General features: G+C 45.8%; 1 protein-coding gene across 1 annotated transcript; it reads right to left on the bottom strand.

Annotated features, from left to right (window-relative positions):
• Positions 1 to 701: 701 nt before the first annotated feature.
• LGALS4 (galectin 4) lies at positions 702 to 14,241 on the bottom strand. The gene is made up of 9 exons (XM_087728295.1): positions 14,087 to 14,241; positions 10,131 to 10,219; positions 8,763 to 8,964; positions 7,523 to 7,657; positions 6,719 to 6,763; positions 6,572 to 6,601; positions 4,561 to 4,649; positions 2,974 to 3,133; positions 702 to 994 (listed from the first exon to the last, which is right to left on the bottom strand). Exons 1-9 carry the CDS (start codon positions 14,129 to 14,131, stop codon positions 848 to 850), a joined length of 942 nt encoding a protein of 313 aa, XP_087584421.1. The 5' UTR covers positions 14,132 to 14,241; the 3' UTR covers positions 702 to 847.
• Between the last annotated feature and the right edge of the window lie 616 nt (positions 14,242 to 14,857).

The following is a 14,857-nucleotide window of genomic DNA, read 5'->3' as shown; positions in this document are numbered from 1 at the left end:
TCCACGGGACTTAAAAGTCGCCAAGGTTGAGAAACACTGAGTTTAAAGAATGCATTTAACAATGAAATTTCTCAGCATATTTGAAAGATTATTCAGATGAGAAACACGAGTTGGAATGGAGAAGATGGATGGACTACATTCAAAAGAAACATTGGACTGAGAAATTTCAATTAGCTTACGAGCGAACAAGGAATGTTATAATTTACCTAAATTTAGCTTAATAAAAGGGGAGTTAAAGTACAAGAGGGAGGCAGGATGTTATAGTTAAGTTAGTTCAGTGTTTCTCAACCTTGTCAACTTGAAGATGTCTGGACTTTAACTCCCAGAATTCCCCAGCCAGCGAATGCTGGCTGGGGAATTCTGGGAGTTGAAGTCCAGACATCTTCAAGTTGACAAGGTTGAGAAACACTGAGTTAGTTTATGTTAGTGTATGATTGTTAAATGTTTATACCCTGTATTTTGCTCTGGGAAGTTGTGGGGGGGGGGCTGGAGGGGGGGCAGGGTTGGGGTGGAGGGAGGGAAGGGGAAGAGGAAACATTTGTAAAACTTATTAAAACTTTTCAATAGGAAAAAAAAACAATGAAATAAAACAGCCCGTTGTGGTTTAGGCAGCCAAGGAAACATGGCTTGGAGTGAACGATACAACAGTGCCTTTATTTTGTCACTTGTATGTTAACTGCTGATCCAAAAAAAAAGCCAAGTTAATTTAAGCATTGAAATCTTTATTAAAATCTTTACGTGGAATATATCAATCCAGCAGGACTCGGGAGTCGCCTGGCAGACCTCGAGAGACAGAGAGAAATGGAGGGTCTCTGCCAGCGCTGCCCTCTGCACCCCCTCCCCATGCTTAACACTGGATATAAGAAAGGACCACATCTCCATCGATGTGCAGGGTGTTGATCTGTGGGAAATTGTGGTAACGATGGGCATAGTTGAAGAAAGGCTGGCCGTTGACATAAACCTTGAATCGGTGGTTGCCGCAACGGATAGAGAGCTGGAAAGAGAAGGAAGATGTTAGTGCGGTTGAAGCGGCACATCTGGGTCAACATCGGTCCTGGAGCCTGCATCAAAATCAGAAGAGAACCCCAACACATAAGGAACTTTATTAATATGGGGGGGATTTTCTCCTCTCCCCCTAATGCACCAAGAGCATCCGCAAAGAAGTGTAAAAAAGTACAAGGGACTTATTATCACATATGGTGGACCTGCCCGGAAACACAAAAATATTGGATTCCTAACGTAGATGAATGGTTGCAGAAGTTGATGGATGGCAAAATCGGCCACTTTGATTAAAGAGAAGAACATAAATACTTGGGTTTCCACACGGAAACCACTTCTGAACCTCGTGCTTTCGAAACCACTTCTGAACTTTGCTCTTGGGTTTTACCGATTGCTAAGAGCTTTACAAGAAATGGCTCGTTCATATTATGATGAAAAAGCAAAAAGTTACACGATCAGCAGCACTTAAAGAAAATATATACAAAATGTTTTATCGTTGGCATTTGTCACCAAGAAGATTGATGTACCCAAACATGAAGCCGACCTGCTGGAAGTGTAAAAAAGTACAAGGGACTTTTTATCACATATGGTGGACCTGCCCGGAAACACAAAAATATTGGACAGAAATTTGGAAATGGGTGCAAGAAGTTACAGGAGAACAGATAAAATACAAACCCAAAATCTTTCTACTGGGAATAATCAAAGGGAAATATACAAAGAAAATTAAGTACATATTAACACATCTGCTAACTACAGCTAGAAGAGCATTTGCCCAATGCTGGAAACAAAATAATACCCCCTCGGACGAATTAGTGATTTAAAAAAAACTTTGGATTGTGCAGAGATGGACAAATTAACACTGAAATTAAAAGATAAAGAAGAGTCGGAATATTATGAAATTTGGAACAATTTTGGCTGCAAAACAAGAATAAAATTAATTAAGCCAAAAAAACTATATATAAATATATATCGAACTGTGTATAAAGGTGTGTAAATATAGAAGCAAAATATTATATACATCTACAGGTATGATGACATAACAATGTTGATGTAATGACTGTAAGGTGTTGTAGAAGGGAAAAAATAATTTGCTAAAATAAAAAAAGAGCAATCACAAGGACAATTTTCCAGGAGATAAATAAAAACGGGATTCTGAATGGCTTTTTGGAGAGGCAGTTCCACTCTTATCCACAATTACAGATTAACAGAGTTGGAAGGACCCCTTGTAGGTCATCTAGTCCAACCCCCTGGCCAAAGAAGAGACCCTACACCATTTCTAACAGATGGCATCCAGTCTCTTCTTGAAAGCTTCCAGGGATGAAGCTCCCACAACTTCCGGAAGCAATTTCTCTTCCATGGGTTGATTGTTCTCACCATCAGGAAATTCCTCCTCCTTTCTAGATTGAATCTCTCTTTGGCCAGTTTCCATCCATTATTCCTTGTCTGGCCTTCAGGTGCTTTGGAAAACAGCTTGACCCCCTCCTCTCTGGGGCAGCCCCTCAAATATTGGAAGGCTGCTATCCTGTCTCCCCTGGTCCTTCTCTTCACTAAACCAGCCATGCCCAATTCCTGCAACCGTTCATCGTATGTTTTAGCCTCCGGTCCCTTCATCATCCTGGTTGCTCTTCTCTGCACTCTTTCTAGAGTCTCCGCATCTTTTTTTGATAGTGTGGTGAGCAAAACCACCCTATATTGGGTGATTCGTTCCAACATCCTTCCAGAGGTTCAGATTTCAATTCTTCACAGCTGTTGTTTGCTGGGAATTATGGGAGATGGCATCCCACTGGATCCTCTCTACACTCCTCATTGCCTGCCTGCCTTCTCACTTGTCTGGCTCTTTTCCGAAATCCAGAGATATCTCCATGAGCCAGATAAAATAGGAAACCAGGCATCATTTGCCTAGCTGTGGCTGCCATGTTGAGTTTTTTTGACCTCTCTGCTTGATGAAGACCCCTGGAATCAAAGCCAACTCACCTCAAAGTACTGTCCAGGCTGGAAAGGGTTAAAGGGCACATCCCTTTCCTCAGGACCCCAGCTACCATTCAGAAAACTGTTGCGCACGACAGTTTGCTCTTGCATGCGTGGATTGATGTGCAGAGCGATATCCTGGCCAGCCTTAAGATTGATGCAGAACCTTGGAAAGAGAGAGGGGGGAAAAAGCGAGCATAAAGACTATTGAATGAAATTAAGGGAAATCTGATTATTCCCCCCTCCCCCTTATCCAGTAAGATGCTTCCATGGGTAAGAGGGGGGGAAAACAGCTCTTGTTCTCCTTTGCAAATAGGCCGAGGTGGCGCAGTGGTTAAATGCAGCACTGCAGGCTACTGCTAGATCAGCAGTTCAGCGGTTCAAATCTCACCGGCTCAGGGTTGACTCAGCCTTCCATCCTTCCGAGGTGGGTAAAATGAGGACCCAGATTGTTGGGGGCAATATGCTGACTCTCTGTAAACCGCTTAGAGAGGGCTGAAAGCCCTATGAAGCGGTATATAAGTCTACTGCTATTTATTTTTAGACTGCTGCTTTATGTGTAAGTTCATTTAGCATTTTTTGGTATTTATTCATTGTAGTTAGCTCCTGCCTCATCCAAATCAACTCTCGGTGGGCTATAAACAAAGCACGCAAATATAGGGGATGGGGGGAATCTTGCAGTGAACAGCATTCTTCTGATAAACAACAGTCGATTTCTGCTTAATGACAGTTCAAGACCTAATCATTCTTTAATGGGGCCTCCAAATTCTTCAGCTTTATCTATCTCCAGCTTGTCTATCTCTTCATGAAGTTTGAGGTTCTCCACGTAGGGAGCCCTGCCATAAAGTTAGCAGCCCTTGCTTCTCCTTGTGGCAATGAATTCCACAGACGTGTGTGTGAAATTGTGCTTTTATTACCCTTAGTCTCCTTCTCCTCTGGGCTGTCCCTGCAGGGGTGGGGAGATGGGAAAATCAGAGAAAGGAGCCGTCGGGCCTGCAGCCATCTCTGTTTGATCTTTGGCCTGCCACAATTTACTCTGCATTTTCTACGGTGGTAAAATGGGAGTTGGGGATTGTAGATGATGTGTAGCCATAACAACATTCTTTCTAGAAAGCCAAGGTCATCCTTTGTCTCTGCACCTGCCCGGAACTGGATGGGTGGAAGCTGCCAGTATGACAGCGGGAGATTGGACCATGGGATGGACTTGTGGGTGTGGGGGCAGGATCTTGAACTTTCAACTGGGTGGAGAAAACCGGGAAGCCTTCAGATTCGGGTATTCCCAGATGTGCCAAAATGACTCTCTTAATAAGTTGGAACTTTGAGCAATACATTGCCTTGGACTCTGATTTAATTTTGGATGACAGGAGATGAACCGGGAAAAGTCTACGAGGGGCCCTAACATTGGTGTTTTGTTGTGCCAAAGCAGAATCCTGGTGTCGTATTTACAGGCCGGGGGCAAGTCGATGCCAGGGACACACTGACAGAGTGAGGCCGGTGGCCCTGATTGCAGAAAGGCAGTGATGCCCAATTGTGAGAACAGTTCCATTCCTCTGCCCGAATCCCCAACTCCACGCCCAAAAAGAGAGCAGAGACCTGTTGAAGTTCATCGGAACAGAGCCTCGTACGACAATGGTCCTCTTGGCTCCCAGACCCCCAGAGATGTTGCCTGTGTAGGGCACCGTCTGAAATAGACACAAACCCAGGTTACACTCAATGCCCCCCACAACCGACCGACTGGCTCTTGGCCCCTGCTAGCAGGGGATTATGGTAGCTGTAACCCTCCATGTGGCGCAGGAGGCAGCTTGCAGAATCTTGTCATGGATGGGATTATTCCTTGCATCTCTTCCTTCAAACCAAACCAGTAATTTTTGGCCTCAGAGGTAAGGCATGTTCAAATGGCTTGTTTGCTCACCATGGTGAGGTCAATATAAACCAAGATGGCAGCCATCAAAGCCCAACCTATCGGGCAACAATACTTATAGCAACCGGAATACCCGTTGTTGGGCAGAGTTATTTAACTACCTTCGTTGGGCACAGCAGAATAAACAGTGGGGCAAAATAATTTAACTACCTTTGTTGAGCATAGCAGAGTAAACAGTAGGGCAAAATAATTTAACTACCTTTGTTGAGCATAGCAGAGTAAACAGTGGGGCAAAATAGTTTAACTACATTTGTTGGGCACAGCAAAGTAAACAGTTGGGCAAAATAATTTAACTACCTTTGTTGAGCATAGCAGAGTAAACAGTTGGGCAAAATAATTTAACTACCTTTGTTGAGCACAGCAGAGTCAACAGTTGGGCAAAATAATTTAACTACCTTCGTTGGGCATAGCAAACAGTTGGGCAGTCATTTGAACTGCCTCGTTGAGCACGTACTAGTGTAGTACGATAACTTTGAAACTGGACAAGTGTGTACATAAATATAAAGGAACTAATTAAGCTTAGCTGCACCCCTGCCTTGCTTTTTGTCCAAATAACACGAAAGCGCTGGGAAAACTCGCATTTTGAGTGGCTTGAACCCAATTTTATGACAGCGCTCCAGTGCTAAACAGCAGGCGATACGAGCCTCCTTCAACTCCGCCTCAACACAGGCGCAGCCCTCAACTTACGACCACAAGTTTAGGTTGCCAAGCGAGACATCTGTCAAGTGAGTTTTGCCCCTTTCACCTTCCTCGCCGCAGTTGTTAAGGCAGTGTTTCTCCGTGACCCGTCAAAACCGCGGAGGACAAAATAGCGCTCGACGAAAGCGCGCATTTGACGTCATCACAGCGCGACGAAAAAAATTAAAAATTGAAATAAAATTAAAATTAAAGCAAGCCGATTCACATAAAGGTAAAGGTTAGGGTTAGGGTTAGGGTTAGGGTTAGGTTAAGGGTTAGGGTTAGGTTTAGAGCGTTAGGGTTACGTTTAGCGTTAGGTTAAGGGTTAGCGTTAGGTTTAGCGTTACGTTAACGGTTAGGTTTAGGGTTAGATTTAGGGTTAGGTTAAGGGTTAGGTTTAGGGTTAGGCTTAGGGTTAGGTTTGGGGGGGTTAGGGTAAGGTTTTTGATTTATTTTTACATTTTTCGATCACAGCGCGATGTTTTCGTCGCGCTGTGATGACGTCAAATGTGCGCTTTCGTCGAGCGCGATTTTGTCCTCCGCGGTTTTGTGGTGGAACCGTGTTTCTCAACTTTGGCGACTTTAAGTCCTGTGGACTTCAACTCCCAGAATTCCCCAGCCAGCTATGCTGGCTGGGGGATTCTGGGAGTTGAAGTCCACAGGACTTCAAAGTCACCAAGGTTGAGAAACACTGTGTTAAGGGAATCCCTACAGTTGTGAAGTTAGCATATAGCACAATGGTTATAAGTGAATCTGGCTTCCCCATTGACTTCGCTTGTCGCGAAAGTCTTATCACATGACCCCGGGACACAAGTCCCCTTTTTCAGTGCCACCGAACTTTGGTCACTAAGCGAACTGTTGAAAGTTGAGGACTGCCTGTACACAAGACACAGACAGACACACACACACCAACTAACTCTCCATCTCCTGGTTTCTGCCCCATCCTGCAAATCCAGGCTAAGATAAGGAGAAATAGGCTGAGATGGAAAGTCTCCTGGTACTTACTGGGTGATAGAGTGCAGGGGATTGCATCATCTGGAGGGAGAGAAATCCAAAGAGGTTTTTGTTAACTCCGTGTTTTTCTCCTAAAATCCCCAGCCTTGAATTTCCTTGCTGCTCCCCTTCCACCCCTCTCCCCTTCTGAGTACTTACGGGAAGATTTTGCGGTGCCCCACATCCAGGATTTGGCATCATGCCCTAGTGGATAGGAAGACAACAAGGGTGTCAGACTTGGGTGGGTTCTGGAGAGATGCATCTTCTAAGCCCTTCTTGGGAGTTGAGGCCACGCAACGCAAAATAGCCACGTTTTGAGAAATTCTCGTCTTATGGACCTCTGCAAAGGGGGGGAAAGCGCAGGACCTTGGAGAAATTCTCTCCATGTGCAGTTGCTGGACCCAGAGCCGAGGTGGCACAGTGGTTAGGGTGCTTAACTGCAGCCACTTCAGCTGACTGCTAGTTCTGCAGTTCGGCGGTTCAAATCTCACCGCCTCAAGGTTGACTCAGCCTTCCATCCTTCCGAGGTGGGTAAAATGAGGACCCAGATTGTGGGGGCAATGTGCTGACTCTGTAAACCGCTTAGAGAGGGCTGAAAGCCCTATGAAGCGGTATATAAGTCTAGCTGCTATTGCTATTCATGGATCAGGGGTCTCCAACCGTGGCAACTTTAAGCCTGGCGGACTTCAACTCCCAGAATTCCCCAGCCTGGGGAATCCTGGGAATTGAAGTCCGCCAGGCTTAAAGTTGCCACGGTTAGAGACCCCTGCCTTGCATGGTTATCTCTGCTAGCATGTAGAGATGTAAGCCACTCCAGGACCCAGAGGGGGCAGCCATTCCTGGGGGGGGGGGAGAGTGACTGGGGGGGGGGAGAGAGAATCTGGGCTCCAACCAACCCAGAATCAATTCCCGAAACGAGATCAAGGATCCGAAGGTGACGACTCGACCATACCAAACCCTTACCATGTTCCCCATCATCGGTCCTCCTAACAGGGTGAGAGACTGCAGCTCCAGGTCTCCCTCAGCACTCACGACCTGCACGCTTTGCGGGGGCATTCTATGCCCATAGCTGCAGAAGGGGTTCCCGTTCACCACAATCTGCCAATCAGAGGGCAAAGCCAAAGGGATCAATGCTCAATTGGGATCATCCATTTTCTTTGCAGGAAAAAAAAACTTGTTTGTTCTGGCCAGGAACAACCCCCCCACACCCCAAAGCTGAGCAAAGTGGCCCCAAAGGGGATTAAAAAGATCAACATGTGGGCGTTTGATAAAAAAGGGGCAGCTCTTTATTTCGCTGAGAGCTGAGAAATCCCCATTCCCTCCCCACTCCAGGGGAAGGATACTGCAAAATCCCCATTCCCTCCCCACTCTTGGGGAAGGATACTGCAAAATCTCCATTCCCTCTGCACTCCAGGGGGAAGGATACTGCAAAATCTCCATTCCCTCCCCACTCCAGAGGAAGGATACTGCAAAATCTCCATTCCCTCCCCACTCCAGGGGAAGGATACTGCAAAATCCCCATTCCCTCTGCACTCCAGGGGAAGGATACTGCAAAATCCCCATTCCCTCCGCACTCCAGGGGAAGGATACTGCAAAATCCCCATTCCCTCTGCACTCCAGGGGAAGGATACTGCAAAATCCCCATTCCCTCCGCACTCCAGGGGAAGGATACTGCAAAATCCCCATTCCCTCTCCACTCCAGGGGAAGGATACTGCAAAATCCCCATTCCCTCCCCACTCCAGGGGAAGGATACTGCAAAATCCCCATTCCCTCCCCACTCCAGGGGAAGGATACTGCAAAATCCCCATTCCCTCCCCACTCTGTGGCCAGCCAAAGGTGGTATTTGCCAGTTACTCAAAATTTCTGCTACCGGTTCTCTAGAACCTGCTGAATTTCACCCCTGGTTTGAGGGTGAAACCACAGAGTCGGGTAGAGCATTCCAGGCGTTAACCACTCCGTTTCTGAAGTCGTATTTTCTGCCGTCGAATTTAGAGGGGTTTACCTTGAGTTTGTATCGATTGTTTGCCCCTGTGTTATTTGTGGTTGAAGCTGAAGGAGTCGCTGACAGTTAGGACGTTGTAGCAGACAATTTTGTGTACTACACTTAGGTCATTCCAGGCAAAGGGTGAATTCTGGTGGGGGGGGGCAGGGAAGGAAGAGGCCCCCGCGGCCCCCTAAGGAGCTTCGGTCAGGTATACCAACCTGGTATCCGGCATCATTGACCACGAAGATGACTTCGAAATGCTCGCCCTTCCGGAAGGGCATCTTGTGAATCTCTTCGTGTCCCCACTTGCCGCCCTGACGGGTGTTGAGCACAATTTTGTCCTTCCCATCAAAGCGTGGGTTGAAGTGGAAGGGAATGTCAGTCCCCTCATGCTGGCTGCAGGCAAGGTTCAGCCGGAATCTGGTAGAGAACGAAGGGGGGGGGGGGAAAAAGGAGAATTAAGAGAAAAATCAAGGAACCTCAAGAGCAGAGTTTTGCCCTTCTTTCCCATGAAGCTAGAATCCACATAAAGCCAGGGTTTTTTTTGCCTGAAGAGAAGAATCAAGTTCCTAGTCCTCAAGGCTTAAGAACTCCCTGAGGAGTTGGAAGAATCTGCAGAATTAAGAAAGGTCAGAATGAAAACTTTAACCAAGATCCTTGAGTCACATGAGCAGAAAAATGTCCCATTTCTTTGTCTGCAAATGCATCCGTGCCATAGTTTTGGGACAATCTTGATATCGAATTTGGATTATATAAACTCCCCATCACAAAATGATATTTTGTTATAGCAATAGCCATAGCAGTTAGACTTATATACCGCTTCATAGGGCTTTCAGCCCTCTCTAAGCGGTTTACAGAGTCAGCATATCGCCCCCAACAACAATCCGGGTCCTCATTTCACCCACCTCGGAAGGATGGAAGGCTGAGTCAGCCTTGAGCCGGTGAGATTAGAACCGCTGAACTGCAGATAACAGTCAGCTGAAGTGGCCTGCAGTACTGCACCCTAACCACTGCACCACCTCGGCTCTTATATATATTGTATATTTTTAACAAAAAAAAAATTTTAGTTGAGAATTTTGAAAAAAAAACCTTTTACAAATATTTACTTCCCTCCCTCTCCCAACTCCCCCCCCCCCCAACCTTCTCCCCCTCCGACTTCCCAGAACCAATACAGGGTATAAATCTTTAACAAAAACATTCTAAAATAAACTTTAAAAAAAAAGTTATTATCATCTTTCATTTGAGCTTTAACTCCTCTTTGCTAGGCTAACTCTAAACAGATTGTATCATTCCTTGTTTCTTCAGTCATAAACTATCTGGAATTTCTTAGTCCCATATTTATTTTGAGTATAGTCAATCCATCTTCTCCACTCCAGTTTATATCTCTCGTTTGAGTGGTCCTTGAGATATGCTGATATTTTAGCCATCTCAGCTAGGTTTGTTACTTTCAGTGTCCATTCTTGAATAGTAAGCAAATCTTCCTTCTTCCGGTATTGCGCCACCAGCAGTCTTGCTGCGGTTATTAAATGCAAAATCATATTTTGAGTAACTTCTTGCCCTTCCCGCGAGACTCCAAAACACATTACCTGTTGGTATGTTTCGGCACCGTGCCTTGCACATATACGGACATCCCTGGACGGAGTCCACCAGGGACAGGTTGATGGTAAGGGAGTTTCTGGAAGACAGAAAACGATGAGCCAAACCGGGGTAAACTTTATTGCAAATAGCAGTTAGCAGTTAGACTTATATACCGCTTCATAGGGCTTTCAGCCCTCTCTAAGCGGTTTACAGAGTCAGCATATTGCCCCCAACAACAATCCGGGTCTTCATTTTACCCACCTCGGAAGGATGGAAGGCGGAGTCAACCCTGAGCCAGTGAGATTTGAACAGCCGAACTGCAGAACTGCAGTCAGCTGAAGTAGCCTGCAGTGCTGCATTTAACCACAGCGCCACCTCGGCTCTTTAGTTAGCAATAGCAATAGCAGTTAGACTTATATACCGCTTCCTAGGGCTTTCAGTCCTCTCTAAGTGGTTTACAGAGTCATCATATTGCCCCCACAGGTCCTCATTTCAGCCACCTCGGAAGGATGGAAGGCTGAGTCAACCTTGAGCCGGTGAGATTAGAACTGCCGAACTGCAGATAACAGTCAGCTGAAGTGGCCTGCAGTACTGCACTCTAACCACTGCGCCACCTCGGCACAACTGTGACTTTTGGATCAGGCAACCACAACTTGTGTGTTGTATCAGCTTCTCCATGAGGTTCTGAGTCAAATAAAGACCTCCTGGGAGGGCCTCTGCTAAGGATTAATCCTCCCCAACGTGGCAGGGGAAAGAAGGCATGGAGGAAGCAATAGCAATAGCAGTAGACTTATATACCGCTTCATAGGGCTTTCAGCCCTCTCTAAGCGGTTTACAGAGAGTCAGCATATTGCCCCCAACAATCTGGGTCCTCATTTTACCCACCTCGGAAGGATGGAAGGCTGAGTCAACCCTGAGCCGGTGAGATTTGAATCGCTGAACTGCTGATCTAGCAGTAGCCTGCAGTGCTGCATTTAACCGGTGGACCGGTGCTCTGTTAACTCTATGGGTGCTCAGTGGATTGAACAAGACTGGCTCAATCCAGCCTCTTTATCAGATCTCTCCATGCACCGGAAGAACCCCGAAGGCAAAGAGTAACGTTGCCAAGTGCCAACTGGGTCAGGCTGGTAGGGCCAAGAGAGACTTTGCCTTTCCTTCTGCGTTTCTGGAGCCTTTTTATAGCAGAACTGTGTTTCAACTGCAGATGGGTGAGAGGCTACTGCATTGGTGGGAGGAATTGTATTGAAAAGAGGGAGGAACATTGTGTTTTAGGATGTTCGGCCAATGTATTTTGAGAAATAACGGACAAATGTTTTCATTTCTTCCAATAGAACAGTGGTTCCCAAACTTGGCCACTTTTAAGACTGGTGGACTTCAACTCTCAGAATTCTCCAGCCAGCAGAGCTGGCTGGAGAATTCTGAGACTTGAAGTCCACCAGTCTTAAAGTTGCCAAGTTTGGGAACCACTGCAATAGACGAGAAGATCTGAAGCTCAGGATTTCAACTGTGAAGTTCTGGGTAGTGTCTGAACCTTTGGAGTTTGCTTGGTGATGTCCGCAAGGTTGTCTCATTATAAGACAAGAGGTCTTCAAACGTGGCCACTTTAAGACTTGTGGACTTCAACTCCCATAGCTGGCTGGAGAATTCCGGGAGTTGAAGTCCACAAGTCTTAAAGTGACCACGTTTGAGGACCTCTGCTATAAGAAACAGTATTTCTTCAGTTTCCTAGTCTGGTCTACTTCGAAGGGCTGACCTCCGTCTTCCCAGTCTGAATGCGTTTCCCCCCCCCCCTTCCTTTTTTTCTACTAGAGAAGGAGGAAGCAGCTTGGCTCAGCCGGTTTCTCACATTAAATTTCTACCGCAAACTCACATTTATTTTATCCCCTTATTTTTCAAGACAAAACTGAAAAAAAAAACACAGAAAAGTGAGGGAAAAGACAAAAAGAAAAAGAAAAAATGAACAGGGGGGAAAAAAAAGGAAAACAGGTGGTTAAATAAGGGATTTTCCCACCTTCTATAGGAGTTTCAAACCAACCTATTATCCCACGAGAAGAAAATATACGTGGCTCAGGGTTCAACTCAACTCTTGGTGGAAGGAAATCACCAAGTTCAGAAACCACCCAAAACTCCGCCAATTGATTCTCTCTCCTCCTCCTCCTCCTTTAATATTATGTGACAATATCCCACATTCGAGACATTTTTCCATCAGCAAATCCAGATGTCCTTTCCTCTCGTCCGTTTTCAGCAAAAAGTCCACGCAACACACGTCCAGTCTTTTACAAAAAGTAGAACTTACCGTTTTATATCCCTGATTCAGACAGGTCAGTTCCTCCACCTCTATTATCTCCATAGACATTTTTTATTTTTATTTTCCATTTTCATAGCATATAATCACATGCATACTATTACATAGTCAATATCATGTTGTATTATTAAGTAATTACATCAATTCATCTTACCATAAAACTACCAAAGGGGGGGGAAAAACAGTTATTGGCTCTTCTGCTCTCCATACACCGTATTTATACCTTATCCGACACTTTCTTCCCCCTTTCTCCTCCCCCTTTCTACATCCTTTCTTCCCTCCATCATTTTCTACTCTACTTCCCCTTCCTTTCTCCTTCTCCTCTCTCCCCTTACCACTCCTCCTTATAGACCTCATTTTCCCCCTTCACCCTCTCTTCTGTCCCTCTCTTCCTATCTTTCTTCTCTCCTCTGCTTCCCACTCTTCTACATCCTGTCTTCCCTCCATCATTTTCTACTCTACTTCCCCTTCCTTTCTCCTTCTTCTCTCTCCCCTTACCACTCCTCTTTATACACCTCATCTTCCCCCCCCTCACCCTCTCTCCTATCCCTCTCTTCCTATCTTTCTTCTCTCCTCTGCTTCCCACTCTTCTACCTCCTTTCTTCCCTCCATCATTTTCTACTCTACTTCCCCTTCCTTTCTCCTTCTCCTCTCTCCCCTTACCACTCCTCCTTATACACCTCATCTCCCCCTTCACCCTCTCTCCTGTCCCTCTCTTCCTATCTATCTTCTCTCCTCTGCTTCCAACTCTTCTACATCCTGTCTTCCCTCCATCATTTTCTACTCTACTTTCCCTTCCTTTCTCCTTCTCCTCTCTCCCCTTACCACTCCTCCTTATACACCTCATCTTCCCCCCTCACCCTCTCTCCTATCCCTCTCTTCCTATCTTTCTTCTCTCCTCTGCTTCCCACTCTTCTACATCCTGTCTTCCCTCCATCATTTTCTACTCTACTTCCCCTTCCTTTCTCCTTCTCCTCTCTCCCCTTACCACTCCTCCTTGTACACCTCATCTTCCCCCCTCACCCTCTCTCCTGTCCCTCTCTTCCTATCTTTCTTCTCTCCTCTGCTTCCCCCTCTTCCTCTAATTCACTTGGTGTATTTCAGCTTCTGAGCAAACTCCCTTTTGTGTTGATGGTATTTATAATTCCATTTCAATATACATAAAAAAGAAAGTTGGAGGGGGAGAAGAAAGGGTGTATGGGGGATCGAAGTGTCATGTTGGTTTTTCATGGTGGAAGATTTATTGATTTTTTTTTATTATGCACAGTATATAAGTGATTGTGTAAAATGAAATGAAAATGAAATAAAACAGTTTTAAAACAATATACATAAAAAAGAAAAAATAGCAGTATACATGTACAATCATACCTTAAAATCCAACACCCCTCCTCCAACTTAGTAAACTCTGCTCCCTCCCACCCTCCCCCCCAACCTTCCCCCCCCCCGACTTCCCAGAACCAATACAAGGTATAAATCTTTAACAAAAACAGTTCAAAATATACTTAAAAGAAAAAGTAGAAAATTAATAACGTCTTTGAATTGAGCCTCTATTATCCATTGCTCCAATTTTCAGCATTTCTCCATCCGGGAGGGGGTGTATAATGGCTTTTGTTGCGAAGGTGTATAGTGAGAGTAAGACCAGGTGGGCGAGATACTTACCGGGTTATAAGTAGGCATGTATCCGGGTGCTGGGAAGTAAGTCATGCTGATCCTGTTTGAAGGCGCTGGTCCAGATCAATGCCCAAATAAGAAGCGAAGCAACCGAATCTATTGCTTTTATAAAAGAAGGAAGAATGGGTGGAGCACAAGGGAGGTGGCACCCAGTCCACCTCTCCCAACAAATAAGAGGCCACTTCTCTGGTAGCTCTGCGTATCCAGGGCGAGGCAGGAAAAGTCTCATGGACCTTTCCCGCAATGGGAGGGAGAAAGGACTGTATGGAGTTAGATGCTATGTAGCCATAACAACATTCCTTTCTAGAAAGCCAAGGTCATCCTTTCTCTTTGCACCTCTGCACCTAACCGGAACTGGATGGGTGGAAGCTGCCAGCATGGCAGTGGGAGATTGGACCCTGTGATGGACTTGTGGGTGTGGGGGGGCAAGATCTTGAACTTTCAACTGGGTGGGGAAAACCGGGAAGCTTTCAGATTCGGGTTTTCAGAGACATGCCTAGACAATGCAGGTTTAGGTTTAGGTTTAATTTTATTTATATGCCGCCCTATTCCCAGCGGGACTCAGGGCGGCGCACAAACCCAAGGAGGGAAGGGAAACACAAAGACTACAAATACAGGCATTTAAAATTGAGAGGAGAAGGGAACTCATCAACCCCAGGCCTGCCGACACAGCCAGGTTTTGACGGCTTTTCGGAAGGCCTGGAGAGAGGTGAGGGTCCGAATCTCTGCGGGGAGCAGGAATGGATTCCCAGAGGGGAA

Source organism: Thamnophis sirtalis, unplaced genomic scaffold, assembly GCF_051295495.1.
Source record: "Thamnophis sirtalis isolate CommonGarterSnake01/CBP01778 unplaced genomic scaffold, rThaSir2_p1.2 scaffold_13, whole genome shotgun sequence".
NCBI lineage: Eukaryota > Metazoa > Chordata > Lepidosauria > Squamata > Natricidae > Thamnophis > Thamnophis sirtalis.
The sequence above is the reverse complement of the archived record's forward strand: the minus strand, read 5'-3'. Positions and strand labels throughout refer to the sequence as shown.